The 21,048-nt window shown below is 47.3% G+C and overlaps 1 protein-coding gene across 1 annotated transcript; it reads left to right on the forward strand.

Moving 5' to 3' along the window:
• Nucleotides 1-14,363: 14,363 nt before the first annotated feature.
• LOC124010663 (spermidine/spermine N(1)-acetyltransferase-like protein 1) lies at nt 14,364-16,748 on the forward strand. Its single transcript, XM_046323329.1, has 2 exons — nt 14,364-14,421; nt 15,028-16,748. The coding sequence occupies exons 1-2, from the start codon at nt 14,364-14,366 to the stop codon at nt 16,746-16,748; spliced, it is 1,779 nt and encodes a 592-aa protein (XP_046179285.1).
• The last annotated feature ends 4,300 nt before the right edge of the window (nt 16,749-21,048 follow it).

Here is a 21,048-nt window from a genome sequence, read left to right on the forward strand (position 1 = left end):
GGTGTAGCGAAATGCTTGTGTTTCAGTACAGTAATAGTACAGTAATATCTTACAATTCTCAACAATACACATAATCTACACAATCCTAAAAGTTAAAGAATGGAATTAAGGAATATATAAATATTAGGATGAGCAATGTTGGAGTGGCATTGACTAAAATACAGTAGAATAGAATACGGTATGTACATGAGATGAGTAAAAATGTAAACATTAGTGACTAGTGTTACATTATTAAAGTGGCCAGTAATTTCAAGTTTATGTATATTTGGCAGCAGCTTCTAAGGTGCAGGGTTATGTAACTGGGTGGAAGCCACCTAGTGATGGCTATTTAACAGTCTGAAGGCCTTGCGATAGAAGCTGTTTTTCACTCTCTTGGTCCTAGCTTTGATGCACCTGGACTGACCTCTGGATGATAGCGGGGTGAACAGGCAATGGCTCAGGTGGTTGTTGTCCTTGGTGATGTTTTTAGCTATCGTGTGACATCAGGTGCTAGGTGTCCTGGAGGGCAGGTAGTTTGCCCCTGGTGATGCGTTGTGCAGACCACACCACCCTTTGGAGAGCCCAGCAGTTGCGGGTGGTGCAGTTGTCGTACCAGGCGGCGATACAGCCCAACAGGATGCTCTTAATTGGGCATCTGTAAAAGTTTGTGAGGGTTTTAGGTTCCAAGCCAAATTTCTTCAGCCTCCTGAGGTTGAAGAGGCGCTGTTGTGACTTCTTCACCATGCTGTCTGTGTGGGTGGATTATTTCAGATCGTCAGAGATGTGTACGTCGAGGAACTTGAAGCTTTCCACCTGCTCCACTATGGTCCCATCAATGTGGACAGGGGCATACTCCCTCTAATGTTTCTTGAAGTTCAATGTGTTTCCTGATACATTGTCTGTATGGGAGGTTACTATCCTTGCGGAAACCAGAAGTCCTTCACAAGAGTAGTAAAACCAAGAAAATTGTGGGCACATTTTGCCGATCCCCACAAGGAAAATGGAATGGGAATCAATTGTTTGGTCCCCACAAGGATAGCAAAACAAACGTGTGTGTGTGCTGTGTGTGTTCTATGTGTGTGTGCTGTGTGTGTGTGCTGTGTGTGTGCTGTGTGTGTGCTGTGTGTGTGTGCTGTGTGTGTGCTGTGTGTGTGCTGTGTGTGTGCTATGTGTGTACTGTGTGTGTGCTGTGTGTGTGCTGTGTGTGTGCTATGTGTGTACTGTGTGTGTGCTGTGTGTGTGTGCTATGTGTGTGTGCTATGTGTGTGTGCTGTGTGTGTACTGTGTGTGTACTGTGTGTGTGCTATGTGTGTGTGCTGTGTGTGTACTGTGTGTGTGCTGTGTGTGTGCTATGTGTGTGTGCTGTGTGTGTACTGTGTGTGTACTGTGTGTGTACTGTGTGTGTGCTGTGTGTGTGCTATGTGTGTGTGCTGTGTGTGTACTGTGTGTGTGCTGTGTGTGTGTGTGCTATGTGTGTGTGCTAAGTGTGTGCTGTGTGTGTACTGTGTGTGTACTGTGTGTGTGCTGTGTGTGTGTGCTGTGTGTGTACTGTGTGTGTACTGTGTGTGTGCTGTGTGTGTGCTATGTGTGTGTGCTGTGTGTGTACTGTGTGTGTGCTGTGTGTGTGTGTGCTATGTGTGTGTGCTATGTGTGTGTGCTGTGTGTGTACTGTGTGTGTACTGTGTGTGTGCTGTGTGTGTGTGCTGTGTGTGTACTGTGTGTGTACTGTGTGTGTGCTGTGTGTGTGCTGTGTGTGTGTGCTGTATGTGTACTGTGTGTGTACTGTGTGTGTGCTGTGTGTGTGCTGTGTGTCTACTGTGTGTGCTATGTGTGTGTGCGTGGAAAGTGAAGGCAGCTCTTGCAGATCACCAACTTTTCAAACACAGTGTTTCTTACTTCATTGCTGTTCTGAAGTGAATCCTAACTTACAAAAGACATCTCAAAGTGAAACTCTGTTGTTGCACCTACTTCCCTGTAAATCCTGTCTCCAACTAAGTTGAAGAGAACACACGGTTTAGTCGATAAAGCGAGCAGACAACAACTTCAATTAGTGGGTAGCTCGCATAAGAGCTGAACACACACAACCCGGCTCAAAGCCAGTCAACACCCCCCCCCCCCCAAAATCCCCCATCCAAATGTTCCCTATTAAACACAGCCTTATTTAGACATCACATGGGGGGGGATGCCTTTGAATGTTTGTCTATGCACTTATTGTGGAGTCGAGTCGCAGCTGAGCGTGACAGAAGTTAATTGAAAAGGAGTGTGTTGTTGAGAAATGGACTACATCGCTTCAGTCACGACTCAGTGCCTTTCCCCTTGTTGTTGACACCACTGAGGATGGATTGACAGGGGAGGCTCCCTGTAGATGAGGGTGGGAGGGTCCCTGAGGGTCCCTGAAGGTGGGAGGCTCCCTGTAGATGAGGGTGGGAGGGTCCCTGAGGGTCCCTGAAGGTGGGAGGCTCCCTGTAGATGAGGGTGGGAGGGTCCCTGAGGGTCCCTGAAGGTGGGAGGCTCCCTGTAGATGAGGGTGGGAGGGTCCCTGAGGGTCCCTGAAGTTGGGAGGCTCCCTGTAGATGAGGGTGGGAGGGGAAGAGATACATCTGAATCAATTGTGGCGGCCAGATCTTCATTGGCAGACTAAATAACTTTTTTGCCCGCTTTGAGGACAATACAGTGCCACTGACACGGCCCGCAACTAAAACATGCGGACTTTCCTTCACTGCAGCCGACGTGAGGAAAACATTTAAACGTGTCAACCCTCGCAAGGCTGCAGGCCCAGACGGCATCCCCAGCCACGCCCTCAGAGCATGCGCAGACCAGCTGGCTGGTGTGTTTACGGACATATTCAATCAATCCCTATCCCAGTCTGTTGTTCCCGCATGCTTCAAGAGGGCCACCATTGTTCCTGTTCCCAAGAAAGCTAAGGTAACTGAGCTAAACGACTACTGCCCCGTAGCACTCACTTCCGTCATCATGAAGTGCTTTGAGAGACTAGTCAAGGACCATATCACCTCCACCCTACCTGACACCCAAGACCCACTCCAATTTGCTTACCGCCCAAATAGGTCCACAGACGATGCAATCTCAACCACACTGCACACTGCCCTAACCCATCTGGACAAGAGGAATACCTATGTGAGAATGCTGTTCATCGACTACAGCTCGGCATTTAACACCATAGTGCCCTCCAAGCTCGTCATCAAGCTCGAGACCCTGGGTCTCGACCCCGCCCTGTGCAACTGGGTACTGGACTTCCTGACGGGCCGCCCCCAGGTGGTGAGGGCAGGCAACAACATTTCCACCCCGCTGATCCTCAACACTGGGGCCCCACAAGGGTGCGTTCTGAGCCCTCTCCTGTACTCCCTGTTCACCCACGACTGCATGGCCACGCACGCCTCCAACTCAATCATCAAGTTTGCGGACGACACAACAGTGGTAGGCTTGATTACCAACAACGACGAGACGGCCTACAGGGAGGAGGTGAGGGCCCTCGGAGTGTGGTGTCAGGAAAATAACCTCACACTCAATGTCAACAAAACTAAGGAGATGATTGTGGACTTCAGGAAACAGCAGAGGGAACACCCCCCTATCCACATTGATGGGACAGTAGTGGAGAGGGTAGTAAGTTTTAAGTTCCTCGGCATAGGGTCCCTGCTCATCTGCGTGAACATGTAAGGAGGCATGAGGACTGCAGATGTGGCCAGGGCAATAAATTGCAATGTCCGTACTGTGAGACGCCTAAGACAGCGCGACAGGGAGACAGGACGGACAGCTGATCATCTTCACCGTGGCAGACCATGTGTAACAACACCTGCACAGGATTGGTACATCTGAACATATCACCTGCGGGACAGGTACAGGATGGTAATAACAACTTCCTGAGTTACATCAGGAACGCACAATCCCTCCATCAGTGCTCAGACTGTCCACAATAGGCTGAGAGAGGCTGGACTGAGGGCTTGTAGGCCTGTTGTAAGGCAAGTCCTCACCAGACATCACCGTCAACAACGTCACGTATGGGCACAAACACACCGTCGCTGGACCAGACAGGACTGGCAAAAAGTGCTGTTCACTGACGAGTAGCGGTTTTGTCTCACCAGGGGTGATGGTTGGATTCGTTTTTCGTTACCGTCGAAGGAATGAGCGTTACACCGAGGCCTGTACTCTGGAGCGGGATCGATTTGGAGCTTGAGGGTCTGTCATGGTCTGGGGCGGTGTGTCACAGCATCATCGGACTGAGCTTGTTGTCATTGCAGGCAATCTCAAAGCAGTGCATTACAGGGGAGACATCCTCCTCCCTCATGTGGTACTCCTTCCTGCAGGCTCATCCTGACATGACCCTCCAGCATGACAATGCCACCAGCAATGCTGCTTGTTCTGTGTATGATTTCCTGCAAGACAGGAATGTCCGCGTTCTGCCATGGCCAGCGAAGATCCTGGATCTCAATCCCATTGAGCACGTCTGGGACCTGTTGGATCAGAGGGTGAGGGCCAGGGCCATTCCCCCCAGAAATGTCCGGGAACATCTCACAGCAAGAACTGGAAAATCTGGTGGAGTCCATGAGGAGGGGATGCACTGCAGTACTTAATGCAGCTGGTGGCCACACCAGATACCGACTGTTACTTTTGATTTTGACCCCCCTTTGTTCAGGAACACATTATTCAATTTCATTCAGTCACATGTCGGTGGAACTTGTTCAGTTTATGTCTCAGTTGTTGAATCTTGTTATGTTCATACAAATACTTACACGTTAAGTTTGCTCGTTTGTTCGTTTCTTTTTTTGCTGAGTGTAGTTGTGCTTAAAGGCTAGAAGGCGTGCAGGGAAGGCTGTGTTGTCCATGAATGGAATGACTAATGTCTGAGGAAAATGATTACACCTACACACAGTGCTATTGCGTACGTGACTGAACTGTCATCAACACCCCAAATCCTTATTTCTAAAATCTCAGAGAAGACCATCATCCAAGAAGTGCCATTTTATTGAGGTTACCATGGGAACAGTAATTTGATGCCGACGATGCAGACCTTTATTCAGATCAGAGCATAGCTTTGCACTAAGCCCCATGATGACACTGCTCGTTGACTGGTTTCATCACTGCTTGTATTATAGAGCTGTCTGGGGCGAAGCGCGCCCTAGCATTGGGTTCTGCAGGGTTGCTATAGAACAGGTTGATCCTGGGCCAAATGAGAGTGGCAGTGAGTGGGCCGTCACTGTCTGAGTCATCCTAAACCACAGAGAAACTTTTTCTCTCTCTCTCTCTCTCTCTCTCTCTCTCTCTCTCTCTCTCTCTCTCTCTCTCTCTCTCTCTCTCTCTCTCTCTCTCTCTCTCTCTCTCTCTCTCTCTCTCTCTCTCTCTCTCTCTCTCTCTCTCTCTCTCTCTCTCTCTCTCTGCTTGTTGCACACTGAACAATGCAGGCTTGATACACTCACTGCTGAATGTACTAGAGTTAAACCTGATGTCCCTCCTTCCCTTCCTCCCTTCCTCCCCAACGTTTTAAACAAATATGTAACTCCTGTTGTAGTTTGTGTAGACCTGCAGTATGCACAGCACAGCCCTCACCCTCATACTGCTTGCTAACAGGCTTCGATGGCTACATCCATGTCACTGCTCCTCCTAATCACCCGCCTCATTCATCTTCCCCAGCCCAGGAAGAAGGGGCGACGGGACAGGCAATGGAATTATTCCCATTTCCAATCATTCATTTCCCCAGGGCAGCACAAATGGGAATATATCCGTTATTAATAATGTGACAGAGGGATCCAAAAACAGCCTCCCAATGACAGAGATGGATGGGAGTAGGTGAGGAGTCAGCCTTTAGCTTAGAGACTATCCACAGGTTGTGCTGTTGGAACATTACTGCTGATGGAAAAATGTTCATATTCTACACCACATTCTACACCTACAATTACCGTGTCTGAATACATTCTAATTAGTATGTACTACGATTAGTAGACAGCATGTAGTTTTAGGAAGTAGTAGGCAAGACGTGAATACCCATACATTCACACCAGTGGGGGCTGCTGAGGGGAGGAAGGACTCATTATAATTCCGGTAATGGAGTCAATGGAATGGTATCAACCACGTGTTTGATGTGTTTGATGCCGTCCTCCCCTCAGCAGCCCCCGCTGACACACACACACACACACACACACACACACACACACACACACACACACACACACACACACACACACACACACACACACACACACACACACACACACACACACACACACACACACACACACACACACACACACACACACACACACACACCTATTTAATAAATTCACGCAGTGCCCTCTGACACCAATATGTACTCAATGCATTGACTCCCTCCACTAGGAATCAGCAGGCTATTCATCTCTTGTACAGTCCAGTATACACTTTCTCCCCAGCTAGAAATAATAAGCTGTAATTGGCCACCAGATATCTCAACATGAGTTGTGTCAAACATATGCACATACTCAATACTGTTGATTCATTCTGATGTATTGTGTAAGGGGTTTGCTGTCTTACAGGCTGACAGAAAAATATCATTTTATTCGCTAGCGTGGGTTTTTCTGTTTTATAGACCAATGGCAGGGATGGGTAACCCCAGTCCAAGGGGGTAGTAGGGATGTCACACTTCTTCCCCATCCCTAGCAAACAGCTGATTAAACTGATAGCATTTTAAGCCGAAGATCATAATTAGTTGATTATTGGAGTCAGGTGTGTTAGCTGGGGCTGGGGAAAAACTGTAACTCCAAATCAGGCCCCCGAGGACTGGAATTGCCCACCCCTGACCCAGTGGATTATTTATCCACTGTTACAGTACAAAAGAAGGATTTACTGTCGGATGTGACTTGGCTCAGTGTTATGATAATTTAGTTTTCAATGTTCATAAACCTCAATTTATCTACTCAGTCTGCAACCCAGAGTTTGTAAGATTCTGGTTGAATGAAACAGACAAGAGTCCTAGCTTACAATAGTCTAAATGTTTGTTCACAAGAGTACTCTGAAGTTCATTATACAAACCCAGTCTTCATAACACACACAAACAAGTTGAAATCTTAAGCTACGCCTTGCTCAGACAGTCGGTGTTTTCCCACTACACAGATACATTGTTTAATCTGCAACATGTTTCATCATTTTCTGCAAGCCTAGCAGTTTCTCCCGTCCATGAGTGGAGACAGGGTGTCCTGTAAGCAACACAGTAGAACAACTTGTCTGTCGATAGCTCCTATTATAATATGTTTCCCACTTGCACCCTGCTTACTGTCATGCAGGTGAATGAGGACCCAAAAGCGACTTGGCGAAAACAGAGTCTTTAATCCAGTAAAGTAATTCTACAAACATAAGACATAATTCCACTCGTAATGACGAGAACAGACTGGAGACTCGATCAAGAACTGCAGGTTGCCTCGGGAAGGCACTTGAACCTAGCAGACTCAGACACCTGCTCTCCACGCAGCATCTGAGGGAAACACGACACGACAGGGCGATACACAGACACAGCACGGTGAACAATAGACAAGGATCCGACAGGACAGGAACGGAAAACAAGGGAAGAAATAGGGACTCTAATCAGGGGAAAAGATAAGGAACAGGTGTGGGAAGACTAAATGATTGATTAGGGGAATAGGAACAGCTGGGAGCAGGAACGGAACGATAGAGAGAAGAGAGAGAGGAAGGGAGAGAGAAAAAGGGGAACGAACCTAAAAAGACCAGCAGGGGGAAAAGCAAAATGACAAGACAATCTAAGACAAAACATGACACTTACATACTAAAAAGGAACAAAAGGTTCTAATTCTGACTAAAACTATACACATCATCAGATTATAGTTTTATGATTCAAATACATTTCATTAAATTAAATGGTTTCAGAGTGGAATTATTTCATCATTATCTTTAAACATATAAATGATTTCATCACTTATTTTATCTTTGTTTTAGTATGGTCAGGGCGTGAGTTGGGTGGGTTGTCTATGTTCCTTTTTCTATCATTTGGGATTTCTGTGTTCGGCCTAATATGGTTCTCAATCAGAGGCAGCGGTCAATCGTTGTTCCTGATTGAGAACCATACTTAGGTAGCCTGGTTTCACTTTTGAGTTGTGGGTGTTTATTTTCCGTGTCAGTGTTTGTGCCACACGGGACTGTTTTGTTTGTGTCGTTTAGTCACGTTTATTGTTTTGTATTTCAGTGTTCATTTTGATTAAACATTATGGACACTTACCACGCTGTGCATTGGTCCTCCGATCCTTCTCGCTACTCCTCCTCAGAAGAGGAGGATGTAATCCCTTACACTCACACTGTAAGGCTTCTCTATCTCAATGCCCATATTGGTGAGAGATGTAGACCAGCAATATCACACAGATGCATCAGAAGGGTTGTGGTTTTAGCCACACAACAGCCAGATGTCTCTCCTTGCTCTTGGCTCCTGTTGCCGTGACAGCACCACAGGGCATGCTGAAGATGCTATGGTGATGCAATATCCTTACTATGTGCCCTTCCACACAGTACTCCCTTCTGCTTAGCTAATCACCATCCACTCACATTAACACACAGACATGGACAGGAAGAGGTATATACAGTTAATGGGCTGACCAAGGTCACTCTTTGTGCACATCCTTTACAGAATGGCCATATCTGATGATGTGGACTTGTTCTCCTTAGAAAGATGTGTTGTTCTACCGTAACATTGTTCTACGATCATATAGTTTTAGCCTATGTGACATCAGAGCAGTCCCCTAGCCAAGGGAGGTTGTTAGGTTATTACTCTATAGTTCCCGTTACTGGCTCCGTCTTCAAAGGGACTTGTAGCATGAATTTGGGAGAGATGGGAAGAGGATGTGTCTGTGTTATTATTCCTGTGATCTAAAGGGGCAGAGGGATCTGGCTTGGCTCTAGCCCTGGGCAGAGGGATCTGGCTTGGCTCTAGCCCCGGGCAGAGGGATCTGGCTTGGCTCTAGCCCCGGGCAGAGGGATCTGGCTTGGCTCTGGCCCCGGGCAGAGGGATCTGGCTTGGCTCTAGCCCCGGACAGAGGGATCTGGCTTGGCTCTAGCCCCGGGCAGAGGGATCTGGTTTGTGTCTAGCCCCGGGCAAAGGGATCTGGTATGTCTCTAGCCCCGGGCAGAGGGATCTGGCTTGGCTCTAGCCCCGGGCAGAGGGATCTGGCTTGGCTCTAGCCCAGGGCAGAGGGCTCTGGCTTGGCTCTAGCCCAGGGCAGATGGATCTGGCTTGGCTCTAGCCCAGGGCAGATGGATCTGGCTTGGCTCTAGCCCCGGGCAGAGGAATCTGGCTTGGCTCTAACCCGGGGCTGATGGATCTGGCATGACTCTAGCCCCGGGCAGAGGAATCTGGCTTGGCTCTAGCCCAGGGCAGATGGATCTGGCTTGGCTCTAGCCCCGGGCAGAGGAATCTGGCTTGGCTCTAGCTCCGGGCAGATGGATCTGGCTTGGCTCTAGCCCAGGGCAGAGGGATCTGGCTTGGCTCTAGCCCAGGGCAGATGGATCTGGCTTGGCTCTAGCCCAGGGCAGATGGATCTGGCTTGGCTCTAGCCCAGGGCAGAGGGAGATGTGGACCATTGCCTTTATTCCCTTTTTCACCTGTGTCTCCTTGCTCTCGATCTGCTAAGTGTCTTACTCTTGCCCTCAGGGCTTGTAGGTAGGTTGATTTAATGACGAGTCCTCTTCTGTCCTCAGAATCAGTAGGGGGGGCAGGAGAGTGCTGAGCAGGTGTGTGTATGTCTGAGAAGAGCTGAGTGGCGTCCCTCCACCAGCAAACCATTTGGGCTGAGTCTCTTCCTCTCACTTAACCACAGCGGATATAATTTATGACAGGAGTGGCGCCACATGGCTACATTTACATTTGAGTAATTTAGCAGATGCTCTGATCCGGAACGACTTACAGGAGCAATTAGGGTTCAGTGCCTTGCTTGAGAGCATGTCGTCAGGTTTTTCACCTAGTTGGCTCGGGTATTCGAACCCTCCCTCCCTCTCTTCCTTCCCTCCCCCTCTTCTTTCCCTCTCTTCCTTCCATCCCTGCTTTTGTCTAACCAAAACATGCACTGTTATGTCACTTGATGTTGGAGCCGGCTGAGTTGGGGCGGGCAGCGCCGTTCCTTAAAGTACATTCCATGCATATAGAAACGTTGGAGGAGCGTTTTGGAAACATTTCTAAGTTCCCCTGGAAGACCTTCAAGTCTATTTGAATATCATTAGTCTGCATCCCCATGAGCCTGGGCTCAGGACCGCATTGTAATCAGCCTTCCTTCCCTCTTCGTTCTCCCCTGGCCTGAGATGTGAATGAGGATGAGAACAAGGCTTACCAACTGAATGAGTGCTACTGATGAAAAATGCAGTGGAAGGCCTCTTTATTTTAAATCCATAAAATTGTAATTAAACACTCCCTGCTTTTCTTCTCGCTCCTTTCAGGGATGTTTTCCTGTTCTCTTTATTCCTTTCATTTTTTTTGCTGGATGTTTACAAATGGCTGAAGTCTGTCTCTTTTATTTGAAGCTGAAAGTTTCGTTTTTTTTTCTCATCTTTTCAGTCGTTACTAGTTAACACAACTACAAAGTCAATGGAAAATCTGATTTTGAACCTAATGTTAACCACACTGCTAACCTTATGACTAACCCTAACCTTAAACAACGTTTATTTTGTTACGATAAATACAATTTTGCATGTCACTAGTTACCACAGCCACAATCTTTCCTCTCATCAAACTTCCTGTCCAAACAGGAAGGTCACATGACCAGGGTGATGACGCCAGTGCTACTCTGATGTAATCTTCCACCTTTCACATGCATGGCCATGCTCTAATTCAAAACCAAGCAGAGAACTGTTGATAAAACCATATGGATGTTTTATCCAATGAATAATTTGAAGTGGGTAAATGCATTGCGTCCCAAGGAACTTAAAAGAGCGGGGTTGGCGCTTTGAGCCACTGTACTGTATACAGAGGCATTTTATAGTGGCCTACTTGTGTCTTGAACAATCCTTTCAACCACAATAGATAGTAGTCTCAAGAGTGTGTACTAGTTCTCAGTATTGCTTGTTATTTTCCTATGTAAAGCGCTGATATTGTATAACGCAGGAGGCTGGCGGTACATAATTGGAGAGGACGGGCTCTTGGTAATGGCTGGAGCGGAATCTGTGGAATGGTTTCCAATGCCATTCCATGCACTCCGTTACAGACATTGTTATGAGCTGTCCTCCCCTCAGCAGCCTCCTGTGATGTATAACCATATGGTTTCACAACAAAGAGCATTTCCATGACCTGGTGTTGAGTCCCAATAACTTGAATATTAAAGCATATATCAGGAATGATGTAATCGCTCCAACAATGTACCCACCAGTGAACAGAGTGACATCACATTAGTGGACTTTAAACACGTCAGTGGAATTGGCTTGTTGTGACGTCGTTGCTTGTTTCGCTTCTGCTTGTTCTTTTGCATGAAAAGCCCTTGTGTGCGAACAACAGTGCATGTATTTATTCATTATAGCTCAGCATGTTGTTGCTTTACGGCGTTGACACAACCGGTATGCTGAGACTGTCTTTGAGTGGTTGTGGATTCAGTGGGCTACAGTATGTGTGCTGAAAGGTGAGGGAGTGATGGAAGAGGGCAGGAGGGAGGGAGTGAAAGAGGAAGGAAAAGGGTGAGGGAGTGAGTGAGTGACCTAGCATGCCACCGAATGAGTGATAGTATATGAGTGAGCAACCGTGCGTGAGTCAGCGTGAGCGTATCCGAGTCCAAGTGTTGGAGTGATTCCCCGCTCTTCGCCGCACCAGCGAGTTTATGTATGTGTGTGTGTGTGTGTGTGTGTGTGTGTGTGTGTGTGTGTGTGTGTGTGTGTGTGTGTGTGTGTGTGTGTGTGTGTGTGTGTGTGTGTGTGTGTGTGTGTGTGTGTGTGTGTGTGTGTGTGTGTGTGTCACCCCTGCCAGACTCCCTCCCGTCAGACCCCCTCCTCTCACTCTTAATGGTTTATTAGGCCTCCTGCGGTGGCTCTCAGGCCCCCTGGAGTGAGGCACACTCGGAGTGTGTGGGAATACAAAGCCTGGCCTGTGTCTCTCCTAGAGGGGTCTCTTTGTGACGGGGGGCCACTGGCTCTGCTGACTGCTGTTGGCCTCATGGTGATTACCCTCCATAGAGGTACCCCTTATTGTTGGGCCCAAGTGCCGGAGCCTCACCTTTACAAGCCCTCCTGCAGTGCCCCAGCAGGGCTCTGCCACGCTCCACCGCGACTGCCGCCAGTCAGTCAAACCAGACCACGACTTCACCCCGTCAGCTTGTTGAGTGGGCTTCATGCTATCATTTCCACCCTGTTGATCAGGGAGAGCAAACACATGAACAGAGACATTGAGATAGGGGAAGAGACATGTACGAACGGGCACACTGAGACACAAACATCCACTGAGACAGATACAGATACAGACATACCGACACTCATAAGGATATTGAAAGTACTTAAACATTAGAGAGACAGCAGGATCCTGACCTTTCAGGTGCTCAACATGGGAAGAAAAGCCTGTTTAATAAATAATATATTGAAATTCATGACATATCAACAGCCTCTGTAGCAAAAACATTTTACAATTTTGAGCATAGGCCTATTTATTTCTGCAACAACACCTGAACTCATCACAAATTGTAAGCAAGCTAGTTAAAGTAATTGCTAAAGATCAAATCAAATCAAGTTACATGTTATTAGTCACAATCGTCAAATACAACTGGGGTAGACCTTTCAGTGAAATGCTTACTGACGAGCCCCTAACCAACAATGGAGTTTCAAAAAAATACGTATGAGAATAAGAGATAAAAGTAACAAGTAATTAAAGAGCAGCAGTAAAATAACAATAGTGAGACTATATACAGGGGTGGTACCGGTACAGAGTCAATGTGCGGGGGCACCGGTTAGTTGAGGTAGTATGTACATGTAGGTAGAGTTATTAAAGTGGCTATGCATAGATGACAACAGAGGGTAGCAATGGTGTAAAGAGGGGGGGGGCATTGCAAATAGTCTGGGTGGCCATTTGACTAGATGTTGAGGATTCTTATGGCTTGGGGATGGAAGCTGTTTAGAAGCCTCTTGGTCCTAGACTTGGCCCTCCGGTACCACTTGCCATGTGGTGGCAGAGAGAACAGTCTATTACCACCTGGGGGCGGCTCGTCAGGAAGTCCAGGATCCAGTTGCAGAGGGAGGTGTTTAGTCCCAGGATCCTTATTGATGAGCTTTGAGGGCACAATGGTGTTGAACACTGAGCTGTACTCAATGAACAGCACTGACATGGGGCAAGGAGGGTGGGCTATATATCAGCTGATCTGCTAGTTGTCTAGCTCTATTTGCTTTTCTGATTGTGATTGATCTTCAAAGCTCTTGAATAGCTTCTTAATATAACATTCATCATCTGTTGACTCATATTATACGGCTGGCTGGCTGGTGGCTTGTGTGGATATTTGAGTATATGGTGGTAATTTAAGGTCTAGACTACCGGTGTTGCTGCTGCTCTGACACACATGTGCAACTCCCGACTGAGGAAGGGACGTTGGGTCGACGGGTCATAGATGCAGCCACTCCTCTCTGTCTCTCTGTCTCTCTCTGCAGCGCAACACTTCCAACCAGACCCAATATTATGATGGACGTGAATCAAGTGTTACTCATGTTGTGCTGCTGTTCATATTGAAACTACACTGAACAAAATATAGAAACATATCACGCAACAACTTCAGAGATTTGACTGAGTTACAGTTCATGTAAGGAAATCGGTCAATTTAAATACATTCATTAGGCCCTAATCTATGCATTTCACATGACTGGGATTACAGATATGCTTCTGTAGGTCACAGACACCTTTAAAAGAAAACGTGTGTCCGTGGATCGGAAAACCAGTCAGCATCTGGTGTGACCACCATTTTCCTCATGCAGCTTGACACATCTCCTTCACAGAGAGTTGATCAGGTTGTTGATTGTGGCCTGTGGAATGTTGTCCCACTCCTCTTCAATGGCGGTGTGAAGTTGCTGGATATTGGCGGGAACTGGAACAAGCTGTCATACACATCGATCCAGAGCATCCCAGACTTGCTCAATGGGTGACATGTCTGGTAAGTATGCAGGCCATGGAAGAACTGGGACATTTCCAGATGACAAGAATTGTGTACAGATCCTTGCGACGTGGGGCCGTGCGTTATCATGCTGAAACATGAGGTGATGACGGCGGATGAATGGCACGACAACGGGCTTTAGGATTTCGTCACGGTATCTCTGTGCGTTTAAAATGCCATAGATCAAATACAAGGGTTTCGTTGTCTGTAGTTTATTCCTGCCCAGACCATAACCCCACCGCCACCATCTGGCACTCGGTTCACAACGTTGATATCATCAAACTGCTCGCCCACATGACGCCAAACATCCTGTCTGCAATGTTCCTGGTAGAGTTGAAACTGGGATTCATCCGTGAAGAGCACACTTCTCCAGCGTACCAGTGGCCATCGAAGGTGAACATTTGCCCACTGAATTTGGTTATGATGCCGAACTGCAGTCAGGTCAAGCGTGGCGTGGTTACACATGGTCAGTGGTTGTGAGGCCAGTTGGACGTACTACCAAATTCTCTAAAACGTTGGAGGCGGCTTATGGTAAATGAACATTCAATTCTCTGGCAACAGCTCTTGTGGACATTCCTGCAGTCAACATGCCATTTGCACATCCCTCAAAACTTGATACATCTGTGGCGTTGTGTTGTGCGACAAAACTGCACAGTTTGTGGCCTTTTATTGTCCCCAGCACAAGGTGCACCTGTGTAATGATCATACCGTTTAATCAGCTTCTTGATATGTCACACCTGGATTATATTGGCAAAGGAGAAACGCTCAATAACAGGGATGTAAACTAATTTGTACACATAATTTGAAAAATAAGCTTTTTGTGCGTGTGGGAATTGACCATTTCTGGAACACATTACATGTTTATATTTATGGTCAGTGTAGGTAGCTAGCTACACACACTCGACCATTGACCACATCTCAAGCCATGCATGTTTGGACACCGGGGGCACACGTACAGGGCAGACCAACAGGAGCAACCCAGGCTCACGCAAGCTCCATACAGGGCAGACCAATAGGAGCAACCCAGGTTTGAGCAAGCTCCGTACAGGGCAGACCAACAGGAGCAACCCAGGCTCACGCAAGCTCCATACAGGGCAGACCAATAGGATCAACCCAGGCTCACGCAAGCTCCGTACAGGGCAGACCAACAGGAGCAACCCAGGCTCACGCAAGCTCCGTACAGGGCAGACCAATAGGATCAACCCAGGCTCACGCAAGCTCCGTACAGGGCAGACCAATAGGATCAACCCAGGCTCACGCAAGCTCAGTACAGGGCAGACCAATAGGAGCAACCCAGGTTCACGCAAGCTCCATACAGGGCAGACCAACAGGAGCAACCCAGGCTCACGCAAGCTCCATACAGGGCAGACCAATAGGAGCAACCCAGGTTTGCGCAAGCTCCATACAGGGCAGACCAATAGGAGCAACCCAGGTTTGCGCAAGCTCTTTACAGGGCAGACCAACAGGAGCAACCCAGGCTCACGCAAGCTCCATACAGGGCAGACCAATAGGAGCAACCCAGGTTTGCGCAAGCTCCATACAGGGCAGACCAACAGGAGCAACCCAGGCTCACGCAAGCTCCATACAGGGCAGACCAACAGGAGCAACCCAGGCTCACGCAAGCTCCATACAGGGCAGACCAACAGGAGCAACCCAGGCTCACGCAAGCTCCATACAGGGCAGACCAACAGGATCAACCCAGGCTCACGCAAGCTCCGTACAGGGCAGACCAATAGGATCAACCCAGGCTCACGCAAGCTCAGTACAGGGCAGACCAATAGGAGCAACCCAGGTTTGCGCAAGCTCCATACAGGGCAGACCAACAGGAGCAACCCAGGCTCACGCAAGCTCCATACAGGGCAGACCAATAGGAGCAACCCAGGTTTGCGCAAGCTCCATACAGGGCAGACCAATAGGAGCAACCCAGGTTTCCAATACAGGGCAGACCCAGGAGCAACCCAGGAGCAAGCTCCATACAGGGCAGACCAGGCCCACGCAAGCTCCATACAGGGCAGACCAACAGGAGCAACCCAGCAAGCTCCATACAGGGCAGACCAACAGGAGCAACCCAGGCTCACGCAAGCTCCATACAGGGCAGACCAACAGGAGCAACCCAGGCTCACGCAAGCTCCATACAGGGCAGACCAACAGGAGCAACCCAGGCTCACGCAAGCTCCATACAGGCAGACCAGACCAGCTCATACAGGGCAGACCAATAGGAGCAACCCAGGTTTGCGCAAGCTCCATACAGGGCAGACCAACAGGAGCAACCCAGGCTCACGCAAGCTCCATACAGGGCAGACCAATAGGAGCAACCCAGGTTTGCGCAAGCTCCATACAGGGCAGACCAATAGGAGCAACCCAGGTTTGCGCAAGCTCCGTACAGGGCAGACCAACAGGAGCAACCCAAGCTCACGCAAGCTCCATACAGGGCAGACCAATAGGATCAACCCAGGCTCACGCAAGCTCCGTACAGGGCAGACCAACAGGAGAAACCCAGGCTCACGCAAGCTCCGTACAGGGCAGACCAATAGGATCAACCCAGGCTCACGCAAGCTCCGTACAGGGCAGACCAATAGGATCAACCCAGGCTCACGCAAGCTCAGTACAGGGCAGATCAACAGGAGCAACCAACGGACGAGGTGGGGGTTGGGAGTGGTGAACATGAAGATGTCATGATGACTTGCGGACAGTGGGTTCCGTACAACAATGACAAAACTGTATACAAATAATACAGATATTATAACACCACACAAAAGGCCACTTGGCAAGTAATAGAGGACAAAGGAGCAGGTGCTCAGCAGAGGTAGACTCCGATCTGTGGACATGCCTGGCTGACAGTAAACATGAAGAAATAAACACACACACTTCCATCCAATCTGCTGCTCTGCACTAACCTACATACAAATGACTAAAAACACTTTTGTTCAAATATATGCACTCGCACATGTGCAGACACCCACCACACACCCACCAGCAGAAACTCAAGACATAATACATAATGTATAACACATAACAGACATTCAGAGCACTGAACAAGAACAATGAACACAGAGCACTGAACAAGAACAATGAACACAGAGCACTGAACAAGAGCAATGAACACAGAGCACTGAACAAGAGCAATGAACACAGAGCACTGAACAAGAGCAATGAACACAGAGCACTGAACAAGAGCAATGAACACAGAGCACTGAACAAGAGCAATGAACACAGAGCACTGAACACAATGAACACAGAGCAATGAACAAGAGCAATGAACACAGAGCACTGAACAAGAACAATGAACACAGAGCACTGAACAAGAACAATGAACACAGAGCACTGAACAAGAGCAATGAACACAGAGCACTGAACAAGAGCAATGAACACAGAGCACTGAACAAGAGCAATGAACACAGAGCACTGAACAAGAACAATGAACACAGAGCACTGAACAAGAGCAATGAACACAGAGCACTGAACAAGAGCAATGAACACAGAGCACTGAACAAGAACAATGAACACAGAGCACTGAACAAGAACAATGAACACAGAGCACTGAACAAGAACAATGAACAACTGAACAAGAGCAATGAACACAGAGCACTGAACAAGACAATGAACACAGAGCACTGAACAAGAACAATGAACACAGAGCACTGAACAAGAGCAATGAACACAGAGCACTGAACACAATGAACACAGAGCACTGAACAAGAACAAGCAATGAACACAGAGCACTGAACAAGCAATGAATGACTGAACAAGAGCAATGAACACAGAGCACTGAACAAGAACAATGAACACAGAGCACTGAACAAGAGCAATGAACACAGAGCACTGAACAAGAGCAATGAACACAGAGCACTGAACAAGAGCAATGAACACAGAGCACTGAACAAGAGCAATGAACACAGAGCACTGAACAAGATGAACAATGAACACAGAGCACTGAACAAGAGCAATGAACACAGAGCACTGAACAAGAGCAATGAACACAGAGCACTGAACAAGAGCAATGAACAAGAGCACAATGAACACAGAGCACTGAACAAGAGCAATGAACACAGAGCACTGAACAAGACAATGAACACAGAGCACTGAACAAGAGCAATGAACACAGAGCACTGAACAAGAGCAATGAACACAGAGCACTGAACAAGACTGAACAATGAACACAGAGCACTGAACAAGAGCAATGAACACAGAGCACTGAACAAGAGCAATGAACACAGAGCACTGAACAAGAGCAATGAACACAGAGCACTGAACAAGAGCAATGAACACAGAGCACTGAACAAGAGCAATGAACACAGAGCACTGAACAAGAGCAATGAACACAGAGCACTGAACAAGAGCAATGAACACAGAGCACTGAACAAGATCAATGAACACAGAGCACTGAACAAGAGCAATGAACACAGAGCACTGAACAAGATCAATGAACACAGAGCACTGAACAAGAGCAATGAACACAGAGCACTGAACACAGAGCAATGAACACAGAGCACTGAACAAGAGCAATGAACACAGAGCACTGAACAAGAACAATGAACACAGAGCACTGAACAAGAACAATGAACACAGAGCACTGAACAAGAACAATGAACAATGAACACAGAGCACTGAACAAGAGCAATGAACACAGAGCACTGAACAAGAGCAATGAACACAGAGCACTGAACAAGAGCAATGAACACAGAGCACTGAACAAGAGCAATGAACACAGAGCACTGAACAAGAGCAATGAACACAGAGCACTGAACAAGAGCAATGAACACAGAGCACTGAACAAGAACAAGAACACAATGAACACAGAGCACTGAACACAGAACAAGAACAATGAACACAGAGCACTGAACAAGAGCAATGAGCACTGAACAAGAGCATGAACAAGAACACAGAGCACTGAACAAGAGCAATGAACACAGAGCACTGAACAAGAACAATGAACACAGAGCACTGAACAAGAACAATGAACAATGAACACAGAGCACTGAACAAGAGCAATGAACACAGAGCAGAACAAGAACAATGAACACAGAGCACTGAACAAGAGCAATGAACACAGAGCACTGAACAAGATCAATGAACACAGAGCACTGAACAAGAACAATGAACACAGAGCACTGAACAAGAGCAATGAACACAGAGCACTGAACAAGAGCAATGAACACAGAGCACTGAACAAGAGCAATGAACACAGAGCACTGAACAAGAACAATGAACACAGAGCACTGAACAAGAGCAATGAACACAGAGCACTGAACAAGAACAATGAACACAGAGCACTGAACAAGAACAATGAACACAGAGCACTGAACAAGAACAATGAACACAGAGCACTGAACAAGAGCAATGAACACAGAGCACTGAACAAGAGCAATGAACACAGAGCACTGAACAAGAGCAATGAACACAGAGCACTGAACAAGAGCACTGAACACAGAGCACTGAACAAGAGCAATGAACACAGAGCACTGAACAAGAAGCAATGAACACAGAGCACTGAACAAGAGCAATGAACACAGAGCACTGAACAAGAGCAATGAACACAGAGCACTGAACAAGAGCAATGAACACAGAGCACTGAACAAGAGCAATGAACACAGAGCACTGAACAAGAGCAATGAACACAGAGCACTGAACAAGAGCAATGAACACAGAGCACTGAACAAGAGAGCAATGAACACAGAGCACTGAACAAGAGCAATGAACACAGAGCACTGAACAAGATCAATGAACACAGAGCACTGAACAAGAGCAATGAACACAGAGCACTGAACAAGAGCAATGAACACAGAGCACTGAACAAGATCAATGAACACAGAGCACTGAACAAGATCAATGAACACAGAGCACTGAACAACACAGAGCACTGAACAAGAATGAACACAGAGCACTGAACAAGAGCAATGAACACAGAGCACTGAACAAGAGCAATGAACACAGAGCACTGAACAAGAGCAATGAACACAGAGCACTGAACAAGATCAATGAACACAGAGCACTGAACAAGAGCAATGAACACAGAGCACTGAACAAGAGCAATGAACACAGAGCACTGAACAAGAGCAATGAACACAGAGCACTGAACAAGAGCAATGAACACAGAGCACTGAACAAGAGCAATGAACACAGAGCACTGAACAAGAGCAATGAACACAGAGCACTGAACAAGATCAATGAACACAGAGCACTGAACAAGATCAATGAACACAGAGCACTGAACAAGATCAATGAACACAGAGCACTGAACAAGAGCAATGAACACAGAGCACTGAACAAGAGCAATGAACACAGAGCACTGAACAAGAGCAATGAACACAGAGCACTGAACAAGAGCAATGAACACAGAGCACTGAACAAGAGCAATGAACACAGAGCACTGAACAAGAACAATGAACAATGAACACAGAGCACTGAACAAGAGCAATGAACACAGAGCACTGAACAAGAGCAATGAACACAGAGCACTGAACAAGAACAATGAACACAGAGCACTGAACAAGAGCAATGAACACAGAGCACTGAACAAGAGCAATGAACACAGAGCACTGAACAAGAGCAATGAACACAGAGCACTGAACAAGAACAATGAACACAGAGCACTGAACAAGAACAATGAACAATGAACACAGAGCACTGAACAAGAGCAATGAACACAGAGCACTGAACAAGAACAATGAACACAGAGCACTGAACAAGAACAATGAACACAGAGCACTGAACAAGAGCAATGAACACAGAGCACTGAACAAGAGCAATGAACACAGAGCACTGAACAAGAGCAATGAACACAGAGCACTGAACAAGAGCAATGAACACAGAGCACTGAACAAGAGCAATGAACACAGAGCACTGAACAAGAGCAATGAACACAGAGCACTGAACAAGAGCAATGAACACAGAGCACTGAACAAGAGCAATGAACACAGAGCACTGAACAAGAGCAATGAACACAGAGCACTGAACAAGAGCAATGAACACAGATCAC

Source organism: Oncorhynchus gorbuscha, linkage group LG23 (assembly GCF_021184085.1).
Source record: "Oncorhynchus gorbuscha isolate QuinsamMale2020 ecotype Even-year linkage group LG23, OgorEven_v1.0, whole genome shotgun sequence".
NCBI classification, from domain to species: domain Eukaryota; kingdom Metazoa; phylum Chordata; class Actinopteri; order Salmoniformes; family Salmonidae; genus Oncorhynchus; species Oncorhynchus gorbuscha.

Bases quoted from the DNA above. Each gene is read 5' to 3' on its own strand.
- LOC124010663 (XM_046323329.1), top strand. From the start codon at position 14,364: ATGACGCCAAACATCCTGTCTGCAATGTTCCTGGTAGAGTTGAAACTG. The intron at 14,422-15,027 runs GTGAAGAGCACA...GCACACGTACAG, and splicing joins GTTGAAACTGGGATTCATCC to GGCAGACCAACAGGAGCAAC.